Source organism: Hypomesus transpacificus, unplaced genomic scaffold (genome assembly GCF_021917145.1).
Source record: "Hypomesus transpacificus isolate Combined female unplaced genomic scaffold, fHypTra1 scaffold_235, whole genome shotgun sequence".
Taxonomy (NCBI): Eukaryota; Metazoa; Chordata; class Actinopteri; order Osmeriformes; family Osmeridae; genus Hypomesus; species Hypomesus transpacificus.
The window spans coordinates 144,689-169,734 of NW_025813769.1; the positions used below are offsets into that span (position 1 = coordinate 144,689).

The window sequence follows — 25,046 nt, forward strand, 5'->3', positions numbered from 1 at the left end:
ATAATAAAATGATACTGTAACATTACTGTGTAAAGTATATGAATTAACCCATAAAACGGAAAGCAACGCACGGAAAGCAATGCACGGAAAAACATGCACAAAAAGCATTGCACGGAAGGCAATGAGGAACATATTCAGAAATGTCCTGTGTCATGTAAAAGAGAAGGAGGGAAAGGGAGGGATGGGCCTAAAGTCTAACTCTTTCCTTTAGAGGAGAGTAGTCCACAATTAGTTTCTGCTTGCTTATCACTCTACACTATATATAAGAAGTCCCACAGAGAAGCCTCTATGGACAGACAGCTTCCACCTCTGGGGTAAGACACTTGTTATTTTCACATACATTTACTGAGTTCAGGCACATACAGTAGATACAACTGATAGAACTTTGTGCTATTTGTCCACTATTGTGGACAAAACATGCAAGATTGCGTTTTGAAATGAAAGACTGACAATGTTATACAATTAATTTTTGTCTCATAACTGAAATGCTATTTTGGAATGACAAAACTTTGTTTACTATTAGAAACTGAATGGGGGAAAGTAAAACACAGATTACATACTCCACTAACGAGAAGTAGAAACAAGTGAACAAAAACCCAGGTGCATGCAATAGCGCGCAATCAGCACTGGACAGCGGCGCCACTAATACTCTGGGGAATCTGAGCGTAGACAAGTTGCTGGCTTAGATGTAACAGGCACCATGCTTAGGCTACTTTGTTTTTCCAGTCACGTGTCAATGTGTCCACCATATGTATACCATATCAAATTGGTGGCCATTTATCTTATGTCTGAATGCAGTGTCATTCTTTTCTTAATTAAATAAAAAAAATACTTGAAATTAACCCAAATTAAAGTGAGTAGAAATTAAAAGCCTCATCAGAAAATACAATGTTTATTACATTTTATGACATTGTAGAAATTGTAGGTGCAGTAAAAACATTGGCATGAGACAATTTTGTTATATGAATATTGGCTAACGGTGTTGGCCAATCATTTTCTTATCGGTAATCCCAACTATGTAACACTCAAATATAATGGGAGTTAAAGCAATGACATGTAAATATTGCATACAATGTTTTGGTAGTGCTTTTTCTGTATAAATTACAAAAAAACTCAAAACTAATATATTTTACAGCACAAACTAAGAGTCTATTTCATCTGGGAGAGGAAAAAACAGGTGAGACATAGTTTGATGCTACATGCTAATGTATTCTGCTCAAAGCCTAAGGACCATCAGTATAACTACTACAGTAATTGTATAAAATGAATGATAATATTGTTTTATTTAGTCTAGACCTTTTGAAGGCTTCTGAGGCCTACGTACTCTACAATAATATAAAGTCAATGCATTCATCATTTACACTTTGAATTAATGAGAAAAGAAGGAATACATTTTGTAACAGTGATATCTTATTTCCCAGTAAACCGCCACCATGAGTACGGACGCGGAGATGGCCCAATATGGCAAGGCCGCCATTTACCTCCGTAAGCCTGAGAGGGAGAGGCTTGAGGCCCAGGCTGCACCATTTGATGCCAAGAATGCCTGCTATGTGCCTGATGCCAAGGAATTGTACCTTAAGGGTATGGTTGTTAAAAGAGACGGTGGGAAATGTGACGTGAAAGTCCTTATCCTTGACGAGGTAAGAAGATACTTAGCATGGAATGAAAAAAAACATTAAGTGGACGTTTTTGTACATGTCTGTGTTATTCATTTAGTGTAGGCTTCATGCTTGTTATTGACGTTTTTCAGGTAAAAACCTTCAAAGAAGAAGACATTTCACCCATGAACCCTCCTAAGTTTGACAAGATTGAGGACATGGCCATGATGACCTACCTCAATGAAGCCTCTGTCCTGTATAACCTCAAAGAGCGTTATGCAGCATGGATGATCTACGTAAGAAAATGATGAGCAACCTTAAGGAAGCAAATTACACCCTCCGAAAATGTACCATACCTGAGCTGTAATGTCAATATTTTCCTTTACTCTCTGCTCATATGCAGACCTACTCTGGGCTCTTCTGTGCCACGGTGAACCCCTACAAGTGGCTCCCTGTGTATGACATGGAAGTGGTCAACGCCTACAGAGGGAAGAAGCGTATGGAGGCTCCACCCCACATCTTCTCCGTCTCTGACAACGCCTTTCAGTTCATGTTGACTGGTATGGACGCTCACTGTTAGATGGCTGAAGTCATGGATGGATGGATGGATGGATGGATGCATTCTTAGTTGCTACTCGTATCACTTCTGACACGTTTATTTGTCAATTTACTTTCAGATAAGGAGAACCAGTCTGTCCTAATCACGTAAGTTTGAGACTTTAAATGAGTGTATATTTTGTATTATTTGACTTCTATATATGTATATAAATATGAAGACTACAATGCTTAATGACTCAAGAGGCTTCACAATACTTATTTTAGTTAATGCACCCTAAATCATATTTGTTATCATCTCATAAACTAGTGGAGAATCTGGTGCTGGAAAGACTGTCAACACCAAGCGTGTCATCCAGTACTTTGCCACCATTGCGGTTTCTGGAGGTGAGAAGAAGAAGGAACCAATTCCCGGTAAAATGCAGGTATGACCGTATATTTACCATAGAAAGTGCATGCCATCAATTGTTGACCCATGTTTTTACCCCCCCAAAAATGCTTTTCCATGGTACAGTTCAAGAGTGTAGGTTTCATTATACATGAAAACTGTAAATATACACCCCCAATTGTTTATTAGGAAACAATTCTTAATTCACTGGCTGCATCATCAGTTTTTTTTTATCTGTCCCCGCACATTTGAAAACAAAAAAGCTCCCTTGGTATACTTCAAATATAGTTTATATCTTCAAAATATGTTGTCACACAGCACAATGTAAATGAGACTGTTAATATATTAATTATTATTACTCATTCAGCAACTTGATTAGGTTATGGATTTAGTGACAAGAGAATTATTTTGGATGATTGGTGATCAGTCTGAATGACCAATGTTTTGTCTCCCTTCAGGGTTCCCTTGAGGATCAGATCATTGCAGCTAACCCTCTACTGGAGTCCTACGGTAATGCCAAGACAGTGAGGAATGACAACTCATCTCGTTTTGTAAGTTTGGAGGGAAAATATTCATTTTCACATTTGACACTAACTTAGAAATCAATAGGATGCGTTGAAAAAGCCCCTTCTATGACCTTTTTCAGGGTAAATTCATTAGGATTCACTTCCACATGAACGGAAAACTGGCTAGTGCTGACATTGAGACCTGTAAGTTGGTTTGAATTATTTCCCAGATGATCCTTTGAATACATGTTGGTGTCCATTCACTTGAGATTCAAATTGTTCTCATTTTTCTCTATCCTTTCAACCACGTTTCTCACAGACCTGCTGGAGAAGTCTAGAGTGAGCTTCCAGCTGCCTGATGAGAGAGGCTACCACATCTTCTACCAGATGATGACCAACCACAAACCTGAGCTCGTTGGTGAGGCACTGCAGGGATTAAAGAAACAATATGTTCTGAATGACATTTACTCCTTTGTCCATTCATTGAGGGTTCCTACTTTTACATAAAATGTACACATGCCTTGGGTGATAGTCATTTTAGTTTTGTGTCTCCACAGAAATGTCGCTTATCACCACCAACCCCTACGACTACCCCATGATCAGCCAGGGTCAGATCACTGTGGCCAGTATCGATGACACAGTTGAGCTTGATGCCACTGATGTAAGTCACTAAAAGGGTTCAACTTGAAAATATAATAACATATATATTGATGGTTTAATGTAAACTTTCTTTCCTCATCCAGGATGCTATTGACATCTTGGGCTTCAGCGGTGAAGAGAAGATGAGCATCTACAAGTTTACCGGTGCTGTCATGCACCATGGCAACATGCACTTCAAGCAGAAGCAGCGTGAGGAGCAGGCTGAGCCAGATGGCACAGAGGGTAAGCCATATTATTTGTATCAAAGTTCTAAAGTGCATGCATTTAACTATATTCCTGTGATAAACGTAGCACTCTGATGCTCATTGCTCCTATCCCTCCCCAGTGGCTGATAAAATTGGTTACCTTCTGGGTCTGAACTCAGCTGAAATGCTGAAAGCCCTGTGCTACCCCAGAGTGAAGGTCGGCAATGAGTTTGTGACCAAGGGTCAGACAGTGCCTCAGGTAACAATAGACTCGAAAGCAGTAATTTTACAATGAGACTTCTTCTTTTGACTTTTGATGTGTTAGTAAAAAGAAATGTAATCACTTTGCATTGAATTAATACAAGTTAATAACATTTGTGTAAGACAGTGAAAGTAACTTTTAGCATTGATGTTTCACAGGTGAACAACTCAGTCAGCGCTCTGGCCAAGTCCATCTATGAGAGGATGTTCTTGTGGATGGTCATCCGCATCAACCAGATGTTGGACACCAAGCAGCCAAGGAACTACTACATCGGTGTGCTTGACATTGCTGGTTTTGAGATCTTTGACGTGAGTTTAAGATTGGTTATTATTAGAAATACATTCAAAAGTGGTTTATTTTGTGTGTCCTTAAACTATTTAGATAGTATCTACTCCATTTTTCTTCTCCATAATTTGATTTAAAGGAACAGCAATCAAGTGTAGATAAAGTAAAAAATGCATTTGGTATGGTGGGATCGCTCAATAAAGTTGGGTCAAACTTTGCAAATCTACAGTACAACAGCATGGAGCAGCTGTGCATCAACTTCACCAATGAGAAACTGCAACAGTTCTTCAACCACACCATGTTCGTCCTGGAGCAAGAGGAGTACAAGAAGGAGGGCATTGTCTGGGCTTTCATTGACTTTGGCATGGACTTGGCTGCCTGCATTGAGCTTATTGAGAAGGTGAGGTGTCTGTAAAAACTGTGGATGTTTCATACCTGGCAAGGATACAAGGTTATTTATAGATGTAGATACATTGAACTGACATGCTCTTATCATATCACAGTGCTTAATATATGTCTTATACAATAATGCCATTTCAGCTCACTTATACACAGTATATTTGACTGATCAAAATATATTTCTACACAGCCAATGGGCATCTTCTCCATCCTTGAAGAGGAGTGCATGTTCCCCAAGGCTTCAGACACTTCCTTCAAGAACAAGCTGTATGACCAGCATCTTGGCAAGAACAAGGCATTTGAGAAGCCTAAACCAGCCAAGGGCAAGGCCGAGGCCCACTTCTCTCTGGTCCACTATGCTGGTACAGTGGACTACAATATCACTGGCTGGTTGGACAAGAACAAGGATCCCCTGAATGAGTCTGTGCTTCAGCTGTATGGAAAGTCCTCAGCCAAACTGTTGGCCACGCTCTACGTTGCTGCTCCAGCTGAGGGTTAGTATGGTTGAATTAGATTACAAACACAAAGGTTTATACATTGAACATATTAACATGATGTGTTAATTAATTAACAATATTGTTCAAGCAACAAGACATATTCATGTATTATGCTGTCTAACTCCTGACACTCCTATAACAGATACCTCAAAGAAAGGAGGCAAGAAGAAGGGAGGTTCCATGCAGACTGTGTCCTCTCAGTTCAGAGTGAGTGAGGTTTTTTTTTAATATAATTTGGGATAGTTTCATGCTGTAATTGTACTCTAATATTAGTGAGGATTTTAACTTTATTGTGAATAATATCTGAGAGTAACAATGCTTTATAACAACCTTACAGGAGAACTTGGGCAAGCTGATGACCAACTTGAGGAGCACCCACCCTCATTTTGTGCGTTGTCTGATCCCCAATGAGTCTAAGACTCCAGGTATAACATATTGTTTCATGGATTATTTCTCTGAAGTCATTATTACCTTAAACACAGAATACGTTCATTTGATTATTATTTCTACAAATAAGTTCCACAAAGTAAAAAGCTGACCCCAAATCTTTCATCCAGGTTTGATGGAGAACCACCTGGTCATCCACCAGCTGAGGTGTAACGGTGTGCTGGAGGGTATTAGGATTTGCACAAAGGGCTTCCCCAGCAGAATCATCTATGCTGACTTCAAGCAGAGGTAGTCTTACACACAAATGCAACAAAGATATGGTAGATGGATAAAAACATAGCAAATAATAAACACACTTTCTCCCTATTCAGATACAAGGTATTGAATGCCGGTGTAATCCCCGAAGGCCAGTTCATGGACAACAAGAAGGCTTCTGAGAAGTTGCTTGGGTCCATTGACATTAACCATGATGAGTACAAGTTTGGACACACCAAGGTAACATACCGTACACTATTGATGATGGGATCCTGGCAACTCATGTTTGTGACCTACAGAGGTTCTTAAATATCTAATTTATCTGGTAGACATTCAAAATCGAGTTTACATTTTTCTATAGCAATCCAACATTCTTAATAATTAACAACATGAGAAATGTACTGTATTATAAATATTTGATCCTAATGTTATACACAACCTTTGCTTTCTATTTAGATAGCAATGTGTTTTCACCAGAAGTGTTTATTTCAGTTTTGTATCATACTTGTGTCTCAGGTGTTCTTCAAAGCTGGTCTGCTTGGTGTCCTTGAGGAGATGAGAGATGAGAAGCTTGCTACTCTGGTAACCATGACTCAGGCTCTTGCTCGAGGATACCTGATGAGGAAGGAATTTACCAAGATGATGGAGAGGAGGTGAAATGGAAATGATGAAAGGACAAATATGGATTCAAGTATTTGCATTCAAATCATATAATCATACAATCATGCATAATCTGCATTGAGCTAAACTATCTATTTTTGTCCATGCCTCTCTTTTTCTGATAATTAGAGAGTCTGTCTTCACCATCCAGTACAACATCCGTTCGTTCATGAACGTGAAACATTGGCCATGGATGAAGGTCTACTACAAGATCAAGCCTCTCCTGCAGAGTGCTGAGACTGAGAAGGAGCTGGCCAACATGAAAGAAGACTATGAGAAGTGCAAAGTTGCTCTTGAAAAGTCTGAGGCTCGCAAGAAGGAGCTGGAGGAAAAGATGGTGTCCCTCCTGCAAGAGAAGAATGACTTGTCTCTCCAAGTTGCATCTGTGAGTGAGCCACGCACATACACAGGCACAAACACAGGCACACCACATTAAAGTCTAATTAACCTCTGTTATTCTCAGGAATCAGAGAATCTGAATGATGCTGAGGAGAGATGTGAGGGTTTGATCAAGAGCAAGATCCAGCTGGAGGCCAAACTCAAAGAGACAACTGAGAGGTTGGAGGATGAAGAGGAGATGAATGCTGAGCTGACTGCCAAGAAGAGGAAGCTGGAGGATGAGTGCTCTGAGCTGAAGAAGGACATTGATGATCTGGAGCTTACCCTGGCCAAAGTGGAGAAGGAGAAGCATGCCACAGAGAACAAGGTATCAACATCTGACCAATAACCGAGCAGTAGTTTGTTAAAAAACACCAAACAATAGCTTTAACTTGAGCTAACTTTGTCTTTGTCTACAGGTTAAAAACCTGACAGAGGAGATGGCATCTCAAGATGAGAGTGTTGCCAAGCTGACCAAGGAGAAGAAAGCCCTGCAAGAGGCCCATCAGCAGACACTGGATGACCTGCAGGCAGAGGAGGACAAAGTCAACACTCTGACCAAGGCCAAGACCAAGCTGGAACAGCAAGTTGATGACGTGAGTCAAGTTATGTTTTCTGTCTTTATATCCAACTTTGTCTCTAATGGTATTGAATTTAATCGGTTTTGGGATTCAGTATGACGTCTGACTACACTATAATAATATAAGGTGTTATGAATGAGCTGTTAACATCACAGCTTAAGTATGAGAAATGCATTTTGTCCTCCAGCTTGAAGGTTCTCTGGAGCAAGAGAAGAAGCTCCGTATGGACCTGGAGAGAGGCAAGAGAAAGCTGGAGGGAGACCTGAAACTGGCCCAGGAGTCCATCATGGACCTGGAGAACGACAAGCAGCAGTCTGATGAAAAGATCAAGAAGTAAGTATTGTAAAATCATTAGAGACTTTCTTGACATTATATGGATTTCATTCACTCCAGCAATCATTACAATCAATTTTGCCTTTCACATAATAATTTCGAAGTCCAATGTTCAAACCCATTCGTAGGTCAAAGCATTTACATTTTTTGTATTGATATTTCTCAACTTGGAGTAATGCAACAATGTAGACCTATGACACTGAGTTTTGTTTCTAAGTACACTAATCAGATTAATTATACTAATCTAGTTGGTGCCGAAAATGGCTGCCTAAGTAGGCTCTCCTAACAAAGTAAATTCCTTGTCTGTGCAAACTTTCATTGCGAATAAACACCAATTCTGATTCTGATAACATAGATTACTCAATTGAATATCTTAATCAATAGGCATAGAAAGGCTTTTGTTATGAAAAATTGTGGATGTGCTTTACAATGTAATTTCCACTCAATGACACAAAACCGAAAGCTGACATGGATTCATTTGTGCACAAAAGGAAGGACTTTGAGACCAGCCAGCTCCTCAGCAAGATTGAGGATGAGCAGTCTCTGGGTGCCCAGCTGCAGAAGAAGATCAAGGAGCTCCAGGTGTGTTGTAGTTACTAAACCCCAGACAAGTAATATTTCCTGTTTTGGGATGGATTATATTTTTCTTGCTTGTACTCAAAATCCATGTTGTCTATGAAGTCTTTTTCTGCTCATATGTAGGCCAGAATTTGAAGACTTTGATGCGAAACAAAGTTTTTTTTTCTATTGTAGGCTCGTATTGAAGAGCTGGAAGAGGAGATTGAGGCTGAGCGCGCTGCCAGGGCCAAGGTGGAGAAGCAGAGGGCCGATCTGTCCAGGGAACTCGAGGAGATCAGCGAGAGGCTGGAGGAGGCCGGAGGTGCCACAGCTGCTCAAATTGAGATGAACAAGAAGCGAGAGGCTGAGTTCCAGAAGCTGAGACGTGACCTGGAAGAGTCCACCCTGCAGCATGAGGCCACAGCCTCAGCCCTGAGGAAGAAGCAGGCTGACAGTGTGGCAGAGCTGGGAGAGCAGATCGACAACCTGCAGCGCGTCAAGCAGAAGCTGGAGAAAGAGAAAAGTGAGTTCAAGATGGAGATCGACGACCTCTCCTCCAACATGGAAGCAGTTGCTAAGGGCAAGGTATGAATCAAAGCACAAAGATATAAATGCATTTCAATCATTTGTCAATAGATTCATGTAGAGTGTAACATTGTGTTTGTTCCACAGGGCAATCTGGAGAAGATGTGCCGTACCCTTGAAGACCAGCTCAGTGAGATCAAGACCAAGAACGATGAGAATGTTCGCCAGCTCAACGACCTCGGTGGACAGAAAGCCAGACTCCTCACGGAAAATGGTAAAAAAAACTATAAAAAAACATGTTTGATACGTTCAAAACTCTACATGCAGAAATATGTTCCACAAGGTGTATATTGAAAATAACCTGGTATAATCAAGAAACAGGCCTAACAAATAGCTTTCTTAATTCCCCATAGGTGAGTTTGGTCGCCAGATGGAGGAGAAGGAGGCCCTGGTGTCCCAGCTGACCAGGGGAAAGCAGGCCTACACCCAGCAGATTGAGGAGCTCAAGAGGCTTGTGGAGGAGGAGGTCAAGGTAAAATAACTAAAGGAGCCCCATGTTGACCAACCATGACAGTTTTACAGTACAGAAGTTAGCAAATACATGTTTTGGTCACTTACTACATCACCCATGTCTCCTAATATTTTCCTCTCAGGCTAAGAACGCACTGGCCCATGGTGTCCAATCTGCCCGCCACGACTGTGATCTGCTGAGGGAACAGTTTGAGGAGGAACAGGAGGCCAAGGCAGAGCTGCAGCGCGGCATGTCCAAGGCTAACTCTGAGGTGGCTCAGTGGAGAACCAAGTACGAGACTGATGCCATCCAGAGGACAGAGGAGCTAGAGGAGGCCAAGTAAGTCCGAAAAAGTCCAAAAGATAGTCATTCATAGTACCCCAATATAACATTATTGTCAACCACTCCAAGCTTGCAATCAGTACAGAACATATTTGCGATGTCATGATTTGTGTCAACAGGAAGAAGCTGGCTCAACGTCTTCAGGAAGCTGAGGAGACAATTGAGGCCACCAACTCCAAGTGTGCCTCTCTAGAGAAGACCAAGCAGAGGCTCCAGGGAGAGGTGGAGGACCTCATGATTGATGTTGAGAGAGCCAATGCCCTGGCTGCCAATCTGGATAAGAAGCAGAGGAACTTTGACAAGGTGAAAAATGTTGTGCCAGTTCTAGGTTTTGGTGTAACTGTACGTGGAACAAGGGTATTAAGGTGTAATTGAATACATATATAAATAAATACATACATTGCAAGACTTATTTGAGATGTGCCTGCTTGCCTAGATGGACCTAAATCTGCAATTACGGCTTAAGAACTCTGTTGCTCATGTCCTTGTCATGTGCTTCTTCCTAGGTTCTTGCAGAGTGGAAGCAGAAGTTTGAGGAGGGCCAGGCTGAGCTGGAGGGAGCTCAGAAGGAGGCTCGTTCTCTCAGCACAGAGCTCTTCAAGATGAAGAACTCCTACGAGGAGGCTCTTGACCAGCTGGAGACTCTGAAGAGAGAGAACAAGAACTTGCAACGTGAGTTGCAAAGTTGTATGTGGTGCTCTTCCCCACCTCAAGTACATCTGATTATACATTTTGGAATGAAACTATGTTTTCTTTTTTCAAATGACAGAGGAGATCTCTGACCTGACCGAGCAGATCGGAGAGACTGGCAAGAGCATCCATGAGTTGGAGAAGGCCAAGAAGACAGTGGAGACAGAGAAGTCTGAGATCCAGACGGCTCTGGAGGAGGCTGAGGTACAAACTCTCCACAATTCCCAGAAAAGAATAAACCCTCTTGGAATAACCATAACTAAGATTGACATTTGAAAATATTTTCATTCATTCAGGGAACTCTGGAGCATGAGGAATCCAAGATTCTTCGTGTGCAGCTGGAGCTGAACCAGATCAAGGGTGAGGTGGACAGGAAGTTGGCAGAGAAGGATGAGGAGATGGAGCAGATCAAGAGGAACAGCCAGAGAGTGGCTGACTCCATGCAGAGCACCCTGGACTCTGAGGTGCGCAGCAGGAACGACGCCCTGAGGATCAAGAAGAAGATGGAGGGAGACCTGAATGAAATGGAGATCCAGCTGAGCCATGCTAACCGCCAGGCTGCTGAGTCCCAGAAGCAGCTGAGGAACGTTCAGGCGCAACTCAAGGTACCGTGAATGTTGGCAATAGTGATGCGTATACTGCAGTGAATTACATTAATAATTACTTCAGACCATTACTACAGATCTAGACTCAAAATAAGAAAATGGGGGCTCAAATGTCCATCTATCCATCCTTACAAAGAACATATATTTCCAGCACAAACAGTACTGCTGAAGCCATATAGAACAGTATAAGCCATACTGTACGCAACAGCATCTTCTCATTCCTCTCTACACTCTTCTGTGTTTCTAGGATGCCCAGTTGCACCTGGATGATGCCGTTCGTGCCTCAGAGGACATGAAGGAACAGGCTGCCATGGTGGAACGTAGAAACGGCCTGATGGTGGCTGAGATTGAAGAGCTGAGAGCGGGTCTGGAGCAGACAGAGAGAGGCCGCAAAGTGGCTGAGCAGGAGCTGGTGGACGCCAGCGAGAGAGTGGGACTGCTGCATTCCCAGGTGCGGACATATAAAGACACGTAGATAAATAACTTGCACAGGAAAGGTTTTGTTTTGCTATATCCATGTGTGCTCTCTTTCCAGAACACCAGCCTGTTGAACACCAAGAAGAAGCTTGAGGCTGACCTGGTCCAGGTGCAGGGAGAGGTGGACGACATTGTCCAGGAGGCCAGGAACGCTGAGGAGAAGGCCAAGAAGGCCATCACTGATGTGAGTTTGGATAACTAAGTATCCCAGCACAGTCAATATTGAGTCTGCTACTTTACCTGCACTGTCTTCAAGGGCACATCAACCAGTTCATGTAACCTGGTATGATATACTATGTGTGCGTACGGTTCCTCAGTTCAACCAAGTTGCATTCTGTTGCTGCAGGCGGCCATGATGGCAGAGGAGCTGAAGAAGGAGCAGGACACCAGCTCTCACCTTGAGAGGATGAAGAAGAACCTGGAGGTGACAGTCAAGGACCTGCAGCACCGTCTGGATGAGGCAGAGAACCTGGCCATGAAGGGCGGCAAGAAGCAGCTCCAGAAACTGGAGTCCAGGGTAAGTTTGCAAAAGTTGAAAATGAATCCCTGTTGCCTTGAGAAAGGTCAAATATTTGTAAGCCCCTTTTCCCCGGTTGTAATGCTGTTCAAAAGGACCTTTTAGCATGGGAGTGATGGACTCACCATGAGCTCCTGTTCTCCATGCAGGTGCGTGAGCTGGAGACTGAGGTGGAGGCTGAACAGAGGAGAGGTGTAGATGCAGTCAAGGGAGTCCGCAAATATGAGCGCAGAGTCAAGGAGCTGACATACCAGGTAACAACGCACAGTCAAAATCAGCATATGTTGATACAACAGTTCATGTTGACACATATCATTCTAATTGACCTTATTGTCTGCTTCAGACTGAGGAAGATAAGAAGAATGTAAACAGACTTCAGGACCTCGTGGACAAACTGCAGCTTAAAGTGAAGGCTTACAAGAGACAGGCTGAGGAGGCGGTAAGTCTAATGCTAATTTGACCCTTGCTTATGCAAAATAAAGGTTTCCTAGCTTTCAGTGTATACATATATATATATGGCTTTACCAATGGTATTGTTCTTGTCGAAATGATCACTGCAGCAAGCTCTTACAAAATTTGTAAGAAATCTTTTTCAAATTAATTTATCCCAGGAGGAACAGGCCAACTCCCACATGTCCAAGTTCAGGAAGGTCCAGCATGAGCTGGAGGAGGCTGAGGAGCGTGCCGACATCGCTGAATCTCAGGTCAACAAGCTCAGAACCAAGAGTCGTGATGCTGGAAAGGTAAAGATCTGTTGATGTCACACCAAGGGTTCAGACAAGAAAATATTGCATTACAGTGTTTCGTCAGACCATTTGTCAAATATAAATATAATTCAATAGAATAATTCCCTGTTTTTTTCTTTCTCACCATCAGGCAAAAGAAGCGGAATAGACATTAACCTGAACAAGACCCTGTGAATCATTGCTGTGTTTCATAAAATGTTTCACATCGTGGTATTTTGAGGATTTTTGAAAAATAAAAAAAAACATCTACAAAATGACATTGCTTGTGGGTTTGTTGTAGGAGGTAGAAATGTTGTCTAAGGTTGCACAGGTTTGTAAATATAAATTCAATGATATGGTCAATAAAGCATATCTTATCATAGTATTTATAAGAAAGTGAGATTGTTAGAGCTACTGCGGTCTGTTTAAAGGTGCTATAGCTGAAAGCTAAGTCTAAAGATTTTTGTTTCAGTAAAAGATGTTTGAAAAAGTGGGTCCATTAGTGACTGCAAGGGATACAAAATATACTGATGAAATAATTAAAATTCATTTAATATGCATCTGAAAAATGTGAGCCTAACACTGCCCATTTCCATACTTAGACAAGAAAAGTCTGCTCTCTTGGCATTTGATATTCATTCGATATTACATCTGGACACTGGCCATTCATTTGATACTATATCTGGACAAAATGTCAGCCTTCTGAGGTACGTTGTGTTACCTCTGTAGGAGAGTGAGCTGCAGGCCTCAGCTGCTCACTGGTGGATTGCTTAGGTGTTACTTGTTAGTTGTTCGAAGTGTCTGCGGCATGGGAGGGAGTCCGGTGGGTCGGCATCCTGAAGATCGAGGTCTGCAGGGTTGACCTGTCGTGGTGGTGGCTCAGCGACAGGAAGGATATGACGGCAATTTCTCCTGTAGGTCCCTCCATCGGACTCGATGATGTCAGGGTTTTTCCTGCATAGAAGAAATGTGGGCGTGCGCCTAAGCCGTTTTCCTGAGCGCCTGTGACAAATCCCGAGCGCTTAATTTAAAAAAAAAGTCTGCGATGAAAAAAAACAAACAAACACGTTCATTACGCGTGCAATGTTTGTCAGCGAATATGTTCTCAATAGTAGGCAATGTTTCCCACACATAGACTAATTTGTGGCGGTGCGCCACAGAATCAACACCGGCCGCCACACATTGCGTTTCGTAAAACATTTTTTTTATCGCTATTTAGGTTAAAACACGCAGTGTATTCGTTCAGCTGCATTTCCTTTCCCCTGCTCTCCCTCCGTCTCTCTGTTAATGATGCGTCTTTCCCACATATGCACACAGTCACAACATCAGCACACGTTAGCAACAATGCATACAGTACATATGCCGTTCTAGTAAGACCGACAGCTATATCAGCGAGCCTTCAGCATTAGTGTCGTAGCTAAAAGTCGAGGAAAGTTGCGACCATGGAGCCGACCAGTTAAATAGTTGTTTAGCACTAGCGTTGCTACAAAATGATATGTTAGTTGTTGTTCATTTGTGAAGGTGTGAATCATTTTGGATTAATATTTAATGTAACAAATTATTAACAAATTAACTGTGTAACGAATTATTAACGAAGGAATTATTACGACCCCCCCCCCCCGGTCTGACAACCCCCACCCCTCCCCGCCACAATTAGATTTCTAATCTGTGGGAAACACTGGTAGGCCTGTTTCAAGTAGGCTACAGCCGAACCCTCGTTCTGTTTTGATCAATAGTAGTGTAGTTGATAATTGTGTCTTCTTGTCTGATCAATACGCAACTGTGAGGTGCGCGAATGGACAGAGCGGCCAGTAAACTGTCGTTCCGCCAGCCCGACGTGCACAAATACACCTGTACAAATGCAAACGAAATTTCTACTCAAAATGCTGACAAAAGTTTGACAAACGATTTCCAATGTAATGTTAAGTAAAGAGGTTAACCTTGATAATCTTTGAACCATACATGATAACACCATGGGGCTTGGATTATTGTCAATCTATTAGCCTAAACCTCTAGTATGTATTTTAATCTAAAGTGGAAGCAAAATGATTTTCTCAAGCATAGCCTCCATTATTTATGAAATGGTAAAAAAAAAAAAACACACACGGTAACACACTGTTCTTCTTTCTTTTTTTTGAGCATCAAAGACTCATTTTTGACCCAGGAAAATCCCTGGGTGTAGGAGCATGGTTCCTTGCACCTTCCTTTCACAGTGCCCAGACGGTCGTGTCACTTGATGGTCTGCATCATGACGACTTCTGCGAGCGGCTGTAGTGGGCGGCTTGTCGCATCGTAGTTCCGCTTTTGGTTTAGTCTTTTATTCTGGATATGGGCAGTGGCCTGCTTTGTGTTTTTCGGGGCTGGCTCTAACAGTCTAGTGCTGACAGGAAGAGCTGAGCGCGTCTGTCGTGACATCAGACGTTCTGCGGGTGAGCCTAATGCTTGGTCACAGGGAATATTTTTGATGTTCCGCAGACTGTGGAAGATGTCGGTCCCATATCTGTGAGATTTCTCCATCAGTTGTTTGGCACTGCGGACCGCCCTTTCTGGCAATCTGTTAGACTGTGGATACTCCGGGCTGCTGGTAACATGGATAAAGTCCCACTGCTTGGTGAAATCTTTGAAACGTTGGCTTGTGTATTGCCTCGCATTGTCTGTGATGAGGGTGTGAGGCGTACCGTGAACAGAAAAGTGTCTTTTCAGCTTTGTGATCACAGCTGCTGAAGTTGCGTCAAGGAGGAGATCCATTTCATACCATCCTGAGAACGAGTCTACCAGCACCTGGTATTGTTGTCCGTGCCACTGAAATATATCGGTAGCCACTGTGGACCATGGCAAGACTGGAACTGAATGTGGTTGTAGAGGTTCCTTCTGCTGGTGTGGTCTGGTGCTATTGCAGACGGAGCACGACAGCAGCTCCTCTGCAATGTTGTTCATTGTCGCCAAAAGAATGTACTCCTAGCTCTGCGCTTGGTTGACTCTAAACCTGGGTGACCACTGTGTATGATGTTGATGTATTCTCTGTGTAGAAAACGAGGAATAACTGTTCTGTGGCCCTTAACAACTATCCCATCCTCCACTACCAACGTGTCTCTGTGAGGGGCGAGTACGGACGAAGGGAAGGGTGGACGCTGTGTTCTTTGCCAGGCCATCCGCGGTGGATGACGGTGCTGAGAGTCTGTAACACTTGATCCTGTGCTGTGTGGGTCCAGAGCTCCTCTAGTCTGTTAGTTGAGATGTAGCTAACAGACATCACCTCAAACTTGTCGTCTGGAGCTGGGATAGTCTCATTTGGAGCTCGTGATAGGGTAATCAGCTAGGTACATACCTTGTTTGTGAGCATGCGAGACCATAGGCAACTGGTCTCCCATCCTGTAGACATGCAGCAGCAAGACCATAACATGACGCATCACAGGTCAGTGTGACTGGTTTTCTAACGTCGTAGTAGGACTACGCAGGATTTGAGATGGTCAAATGCCTGCTGATGCTGTGGAAACCAACACCACGCAGCATCTTTGTGTGTGAGCTGTCTCAGAGGTGCTGCAATATCGCTGAGGTTTGGGATAAACTTCCAAAGGTAATTCACCATGCCAAAGAATCGCTGCATGGCTGGAAAATCCTAACAGACTGGAATGTTTGTGATTGCCACTTTTTTGGCGGGGTCGGCTTTGAGGCCCTCCTTTGTGAATATGTGACCCACATAACAGACCTGGTCCAGGCAGAACTTGCAAATGAGAGGGTTAAGCCTGAGGTTTATCTTTCGAGCCCGGTCAAGCACAGTTTTTTAGGTTGGCATCATGTTCTGCGGCATCACAGCCCACTATGATGATGTCATTAACTGTGATAGCACACGAATACCCTGCAAATAGCTGTTGACAGCTGGAAACACCTCGCTTGCTGAGCTTATGCCGAATGGCATGCGGAGGAATCTGTAGCGCCCGAAAGGTGTACTGAATGTGGTCAGCATTGATGATTTGTGGTCAATCTGTATTTGCCAGAATGACCTATTTGCATCTAGCACAGAGAACACTATAGCACCTGACATCTGGGCAGCCACTTCCTCGACGCTGCGCATTGGATAGTGAGGTCTCTTCAGGGCTGTGTTGAGTTGCTTTCGGACTGATGCACAGCCTGATTTCCTGTTTGTCCTTTTTGTGTGCTGCAACCATGGACGAAACCAAGTCTGTAGGTTCAGAAACTGTGGTTATGACACCTTTGTTCTGCATGCTGTTGAGCTCAGCTTTGACTCGTGCTTGCATTGGCACAAGGGATGCGGTGTGCTGGACGAACTACTGGTTGTACAGCTGGATCCAGTGTCATGGAGTATGTGATAGGGAGTTCTCCAAGCTCGTCACTGAACACGTCTTTGTATTGTACATGGATCTGTTTGGTGAAATCAGCATTGCTCTCGGTGCTGACCTGATGTACGTATGGGTTCACTGTGACAATTCCGAAGAGCACAAACGCACGAAATCCCAATAGTGGCACTACATCTCTGTCCACTAAGAAAAAAGGTAATGTGTGTTGCTGGTTGCTGTCCCTCTAAACAACTAGGCAGTGTGACTATGCCTTTAGTCTCTATTTTGCTTCCTTCATAAGCTACTAGGCTGATATCTATACTGTGTACACTGGTTGTTTGCCATTAGCCAGCTGTCGGAAAGTGTCTTTTGACATTACATTGCACTTTGCACCTGTTACTAACCTTCATCTCAATTGGCCGGTCATGTACATGCAGTGTAACTAATCCTTCATCTTCTCCCCGTTTGAGGATTGATAGTTTCCACTTTGACACCAGCCACAGCACTTTTTGTACTGATTGAATTTTCTACAGATATGGCACTGCTGCCCGAAAGCAGGACACATGTCTGTCTGGGCGGCATGGCTGCCTACACAGTTACTGCAGTTTGTAATAGATTTTGCTTCACGTTGGCCTGCTTGAGGTTTCAGTCTTGACCTGTAGTGCCATCCACTGGAGTTTGGCTGAATTGCGTCAACAGTGGTGGCAAATTATTTTCTATTAATTAGTGCATCCGCTAGCACAACAACTATCCGGCATTATGCCTAAACAAAAGCAGCAGCCTCTACGTAAGTGTATGACTTTATAATGGGTGGCGGGCAGCAGAAAATCTTTTTTTGCCCTCCAGGAGGGCGTGTCCCTTGGAACGTGACGTCACGTGAAAACTATGAATTCTGATGGCCATAAGAGCGTCACAGGCAATTAGCCTGGAAATAGACGAAAGCACAGATGTGTCAGTGTCCAGGCAGCTCCATCTGCATGTCAGGTACGCATTTATTTTCTTTGTCAGATTTACATATTGGTCCCTGTTGAAGAACTGTGGATAGTAAATCCTTTTCTCAAAAATACATGGATATAGAGGGAAAAATATTTAATCAATTTCTGGATCTTGTCACTGTTCCGGATGGAAAAGCTGACACCATTGTGTAAGCCGTTAAAAAAGTGCTATTAGACAAAGGTATCCCAAAAGAGAGGCTGTATGGGCTCAGGACTGATGGGGCAGCCATAATGACAGGTAATTATATGAAACCATGTGAGAGTATCTTGGCGGTTGAATCCCTAAATATTGTGACTAAATGTGTTTTTTTTTATCTGGGGCGTGTAAATGGGGTTGAAAAGCAGCTAACAGACAGCTTTCCCAAACTTGTGACCATGGCCTGTGCTGCCCACAGACTGGCCCTTGCCTGCAAAGACTCATCAAATAATGTGAAATACATGGCCACTTTCAGGAACCCCCTGCAGGACCTCTACTTGTATTTCAGAAATAGTGCAAATCGTACTGCCACTCTCAAGGCTGCATCCATCACCCTGGGTGTCAGTGACTTAAAGCTAAAGGTAATAGTATTCGGATACTCATAGCTATCTTCTGTCTATTCATAACTAATCATTATTGCATATAACATCTACAGGAAGTGAAGGACACACGCTGGCTCTCACAGCACAAGGCCATTGAGACCCTACAGAGGAACCTGAGTGTCGTCCTTGGAACAGAGGAGGCAGAGGTGCGCAAATGTCCTGGGGCAAAGGGACTCTACACATTCTGTGCTACATACAGATTTGTGGCTGCCGTGTACCTCCAGGTCGATGTTTTTGTCCCACCTCGCCTGCCTGTTTAAAGTCTTCTAAAAAGCACATGTACATTTTTTACATATCAAAGAGCAGGTATGATGCAAATGTGCACAATCGAATTCAAATCTGCTTGATGTGACACATTGACATTATTGTTTGCATGTGCTAAATGACAGGAAATATTTTTTTTTAATTAAGGTTTCTGTGACAATCCAGACTCTTAGAAATATATAAGAGGCTGGACAAACTCCACTCCCTGGATCCTTATTTTCTCGCCTCCATCAGGACCTTGATGATCCCCAAGGACTTGAAGCCTGCAACATACAGCACGAGGAGGAGAGGGATGGGAAAGGACGAGAGGTCCAAGATGAGTCAAGGGAGGGGCAGTGGGCCAGATTCCAGCAAGAGGTAAATTATAATGTGCTTAGTGCATGAGAGGTACAGCACTGAACATACTCTCTGGTTTGGCCATTGATGCCTATTATCAAAACTGAGTGTAGGCTCTTCCTAAAAAGATGCCGATCTTGTCATTGTAGGTCATTCACCCTTACATATTTGGCCTGGAAACAAATCTGGAGAAGATATTCCATAATCTGGACATCCTTGGAGCCTTCCATGTCTTGGGGCCACAATCAGCTGCTGTAACAGACGACACAATGAACATCTCTCATCACTACTGCAGACTCTTTCCAGGAAATGTTGCCCTCAACATGAGAAGGAAGTCATTCAGGAGTGGCTCTCGTTCAAAAACCATGTCCTTACTGGGATATTCAAGGTGAGTGAGTGAATTGACCAGACAAACCCTTATCTTTCAAGAACAAGAACCAGGAGGAGCTCTTGAGTTTACTGGCAAGTGAGTTGAGTGGGCCAACCTCTACCCCTGCCTGAGCCTTCTTGCAAGCATTGCTCTGGTTACCCCTGTTTGTTCTGTAAACTGCAAATGGGATTTCTCAACAATGAACAGGGTAAATAGCTATACATTGAAATGACCAATGTCTTTGTATTGGTGCATTTTGTATTGATAATAATTAGCATTTTGCTTTATCTTCAGGTGAAAACAGGCCTTAGGAACCAACTTCAAGGAGAACACCTGGCAGCTTGCCAGGATCTCCATCAATGGACAATCTCCTGAGGCCTCCCCTTATAATAGGGCATTAAAACCTTTTTTTTAGCAAGCCCCGCAAAATCCGTTGCTCTGACAAAAGTTGCACGTTGCGCAAGTAGGCTGTAACAAAAAGTAGTATAGGGTGTGAAATGTGTACTAAAGCTAAGGGAGTTGTATATAGTTTGAATTGTATATAGGTCTATCTTGTGATGTGTTTTTTTGTATGACGTTTGTACAGGCGTGAATCCTAGTTTTGTATTTACTCCATTAAAGTTCTGTGTTACAAATTAATGTTGAACGAGTTATTCCAGTTCAGAGATCAGCCCCCCTCCCTCCGGTCAGCTCCCACACATTGAGGTTGGATCTGTGGGAAACATAGCCTGGCTGCCAGCCCAACTTAGCCCCGCCCACAAAATTGGGTCGGGAAGTTGGGTCTGGGGAAGCTCGGTTGGGGGAAAACTATGTCCAAACAGGAGCTGATCGGACCAATGACATTTTCAGGGCGGGCTTTATACGATGATGGAAAGATGATCAACAGTAACGTAATCAACCACGTCACCAAAGAGCGCTTGGGTTGAATTTGTTTTCAACAAACAACATATTACGTTGCTCTGATTGGTTGTAGGTCTATCCAATTGAACGAAGAGGCATTTGTTTTATGAGTTCGGTTGAAACAAGCCCCATACTCACAGCCCAACGGAGAGTTCTCAGACTCATATTCTGACTAGAATTATGAGTATGACAACGTCAGGCTATGGGAAACACTGATGTAACACTTATTTAGAGGTGGTGGTTCTCTGCTTTGTATCTGTCCCTAAACTGCTGGTTGAGGGTGGTTGATCGGGGCTTGGTACTGTTGTGTGGTCTACAAACCTGCTGAGGTTGATGTGTGCCTGAACTGCTTGGAGATGGTTGCTCATCATCTGTATCTTCCTCTTGGCCTCCTTGTACGTATTTCAGACTTTGATCCTGCATTAATACAGGATCAGTATGGAAAGAGACAAAATATGCAAATAAAGAATCTTATCCCTATTTTTTTTTTTTTTTACTGAACTGAAAGCATGCAGCCAAGGAGCTCTCCACCTTTATTATTTATTAAAAACGATTTGATAAACCAAATATAAAAACATTATAGAAAGTAAAGTAACAGCTAAATGGCGTCAGTTACTTGCAAAATGCATAGATAATGTTTAACAGTAAATCTAAACTTAGCTTGCACTTGTTCACATATTTCAGTTTGCTAACATTAGTCTACAAAATTGGTAAGAAAAAGGATCATCTGGATCTCTTATTGAAGTGGGAAGTTGTCAGATACCCAGTAGATGATATATAGGATATAAAATCAGATCGAGGTCGACATCTGACAGTTTGATTAACTACCCGCTAGGCTAACTAGACTATCTTTCGACCGTCGTTTTGTAGCTCTATTGCAAATTTGACACTGTCTTATAGCTGGCTAGCTACATACGTCTTTAACGGTGTATTTAAATATGAATATGTTCACGTAGGGGGCTGTAATTTGGTATAGAGACAATATAAGATGTATCGATATCGGAGAGTTACTTACTTTTTTGCTGCAGCAAACCGTCTTCTGAAAATTAACGGAAAAAACGTTCTCATCTCGAGGGTGGACGATAATGGGGCCCCGAACGTTGGAGATTTAGAGTTGACGAATGGGGCCCCTTACACTAGCAATAACGTCAGCTAACCTTGTTCGAAGTGTATGCATAGGCCATTACATTAGCAGCTCATTACCCGTACTTAAGAATGATTAAACATGACTTACCTGCAAGTGATGCATGGCCATCATCTAGCAGTTTCTTCTTCTTTCTCTGCTCCTGACTCCGGCTGTCTTTTCGAGGACATTCCTAAAAAAGTTGACTTTTAGCCTACTGTCAAACTTCATCAGGCGGGGGAGGGTGGAGGGCACCATCGATACTTTCTTGAGCAATTAAATTGTTCTTCCTGTTTTGTGATATACATGCCTAAAAAGTGCCTAATATTTATATATTGAAATAATATCGGCATTATAATTATTATGACTATGATGATTTTTCATTAGGATATTTTTGGTGCCCCCTCAGCACTTGGTGCCCTACGCACAGCGCCTTATGCGCGTGGTGGGAGCAGCGGCAGTTGAACCAGAGAATGTCTAATATCCTTAAACAGACTCTGGTTGAGCTACCGTTTCCAAATACCGACGGAACCAGGCTCAAAAGATCAATCTCCAATAATAATATTTGCTATTATTTCTTAGTTTGAGCACTGTGATTATCTTTATCATCGTTTTCTCTTTTTCCTTTCACGAAATTGAACATAAATCAAGCTTTTCGCAGGAAACTTGTGTTTCACTTCCTAGGGTTTTCCCCCGCTCTTTAAGGGCGACCATCAATATCTATGTGTCATTAAATTGGCCCAAACCACCAAACCATCTCAATCTGATTCCACAGTTAATTCCACAGTCTTGTTTAGACTATTTTTTTTTAAATAACCCATTAGTTACCCTAGGTTACGTTCTGGACACTGGGCATTCATTAGGATTCCTCCATCAGGAGGAGACCTATTGTTTTTATATTTCTGTTTACTTTGGTCCATCACTCTCTCATCTACCAGCAACCTGCAGTATTTGTTGGCTGCAGAGGGCAGTATAGCTCTTCCTGACGTGGAAGTGGAAACAAGTGTGATGAATATTGATGGTGAGAGACAGTGGGAGAAAGATTGAGAAAGAAAGAAAGAAAGAATGAGAACGATAAAAATTGATTTAGAATAGAGTTAAAATCATTGCAAAGTCAAATGTGAGGAAGCTGTGAGACCATTTTTGCATTGACCAAAAGTGAGGCTTTCCTGATCCTAATTACTGTGGAATTTTGGCACTGATACACAGGATGTAGCAGGCCACAGTCACTGTGTAGCAGTCACTGGAGACATCACACACTAATAAAGATCTAAAAAGACATATTAACACATTTGGTGGAGTCGGTGCAGTATTTGTGGTTGGAAATGGTGACATGGATCATGGAAAGTTCTGTTTTCTCACCTGAGCTTTCAGCAGCGTGGATTTATCAACTGTTGAAAGATATACTGGCCTGGATTAGCAGGAAGGGATGCCATACATGGAAGGTGAGGTCCCTAACCATATGCCACACTTTCTGCATACACACACGTGCACACAAACACGCACAAACACACAACTCTCTTGGGACACAAAACCAAGAGTGTGAAGAAAAACAGGATTCCATTGCTCAGTAAAGCCAAAATAGAGGTGCTGACTGTTTCCTCTGTGGACTCCCAAAGGGCACGTTATCAACGGAGTGTTATGAGATAACAACTGGCATTGTTTATTCAGGAGGTTGGCTCAGCTGACTTTGAATGATAAGAAACTCATATTAATACTCGGTGGATGCAGATTTGATGTGCCAATCAGGATTAAAGGTCACGGTTTATGACGCTAAGACAAATAATGCTTCATAGGGATTTGTAAACGTGGAGAGTTTTGGACCCACAGAACACTTACAACTTCTCTCAGCTCAACTTGAAGCTCAGAGACACCTCAACTAATCTGATCCAATTATATACACACTTACACACACACACACAAACAAACAAACACAAGCTCGTACTCAAACACACCAGGGACCAAAGAACCTACACTTTGCCTATATGTATTTTCATCAAATGCCGAAACAAAATCATCAAAGATCATGAGACGAACATGATGCTATTCTCTGAGACCACATCAAAAGGGATGTAAACAGAGCTTTAGTTGTGGGTATACTCCTGCTGGATGATGGCTAAGTGCAAGGTCTGCACCAGAGGCAGATCCAGTGGTTTCTCTCAACATCTGTTCCACAGTAAGTCATATCCGTGTTAACTTCCCCGGTGAAAACAGTTCCCTGGGTTGACGTTTATTTGTCTCGTATCGTTGATGTTCACCCTCCCCCACCCATCTTTCAACCACAGAGGGCTGTTGGCTCAGCTGAGCTAGGAATCATGGGAAAATAGTCCTCCAAGAAACCTTTTGTTATCTTTGGAGGTCTGTTGGGCTTGGCCCGGACAGTACATTTATGTTGGGACTACCTTAAAGGATTGACTGTCAAATCAACTTGATCTATATTTATGCAAAGTGATGAACCTAACCACAGAGATAAATCCCTCAATCTTATTTAGTTTCGTCCCTAAATATCTTAGAACAGCGATGGGGTTTCGACACAGGATGTGGACCTGCATCCAGGTTGCATGTGTTGAAGGAGGCTTTTTCATAACAAAGGATTGTTCGCACTTCAGGTGGGCAGATGTAGCTATGAACTAGGTTAACAAAACAAATCTCACAATAGCATCCATGGCTCTCAAGGGGGCCAAACAAAAAAGATCACAGGAATTCTTGCAGCCACCAGCGGATTTTTTTGGGGGGGGCAGGATGGGGGGAGTGGGTCAGGGTGGGGGGGAGTGGGTCAGGGTGGTGGTGGGGTGGGGGGGTCAGGGTGTGGTTCTGGAGGTCAGACACCCCCCCCCCTTCCTCTTCCTTCCACTGGGAGGGGTCCACAGAGTCCTAACAGCAGGAAAGGACTGAAGGTCGGTGCACAGCCTTGTCCTCTTCCTACACCATTAATCTCTGACACCCGCACACAATTAGGTTCTCTGTCTCACACATACACACGCCAACAAACACATAATAAAAAAGAGAAGTGGATCCTGCCAGAAGAGAGAAGATAATCAAACAAGACAGTCGATCTACAGAGTTGGTCTGCACACACAAAATGGCACTCCTTATCACTGAGCCTTCGTAAAACAATCAAACCTCCAAGACAAAACACTTTCTTGAGATCAAGGATTTATACAGTCCAAGGCTTAAAAACAGGAGGATACAGGCACCTCCTCTTCATTTTCAGGAAACCCGTAATGTTTTTTATAATAAATCATCTGGTCCATCCCTAAACTTTGACATCCCTCCACGCGCTATCTGAAAAGACTAGTGGA

At 42.9% G+C, this 25,046-nt stretch overlaps 1 protein-coding gene across 1 annotated transcript; it reads left to right on the forward strand.

Annotated features, from left to right (window-relative positions):
* The first annotated feature begins 1,135 nt into the window (after window positions 1-1,135).
* LOC124462707 (myosin heavy chain, fast skeletal muscle-like) lies at window positions 1,136-13,154 on the forward strand. Its single transcript, XM_047014292.1, has 40 exons — window positions 1,136-1,177; window positions 1,422-1,640; window positions 1,751-1,894; window positions 2,002-2,158; window positions 2,276-2,303; window positions 2,464-2,578; window positions 3,000-3,092; window positions 3,188-3,251; window positions 3,367-3,465; window positions 3,605-3,708; window positions 3,791-3,929; window positions 4,033-4,151; window positions 4,313-4,462; window positions 4,669-4,839; window positions 5,029-5,332; window positions 5,478-5,542; window positions 5,673-5,760; window positions 5,893-6,010; window positions 6,094-6,217; window positions 6,494-6,630; window positions 6,767-7,022; window positions 7,101-7,343; window positions 7,435-7,611; window positions 7,784-7,929; window positions 8,421-8,511; window positions 8,683-9,072; window positions 9,160-9,286; window positions 9,426-9,544; window positions 9,666-9,862; window positions 9,985-10,168; window positions 10,372-10,537; window positions 10,635-10,759; window positions 10,852-11,160; window positions 11,408-11,611; window positions 11,696-11,821; window positions 11,984-12,154; window positions 12,304-12,408; window positions 12,498-12,593; window positions 12,766-12,897; window positions 13,031-13,154. Exons 2-40 carry the CDS (start codon window positions 1,434-1,436, stop codon window positions 13,046-13,048), a joined length of 5,808 nt encoding a protein of 1,935 aa, XP_046870248.1. The 5' UTR covers window positions 1,136-1,177; window positions 1,422-1,433; the 3' UTR covers window positions 13,049-13,154.
* The last annotated feature ends 11,892 nt before the right edge of the window (window positions 13,155-25,046 follow it).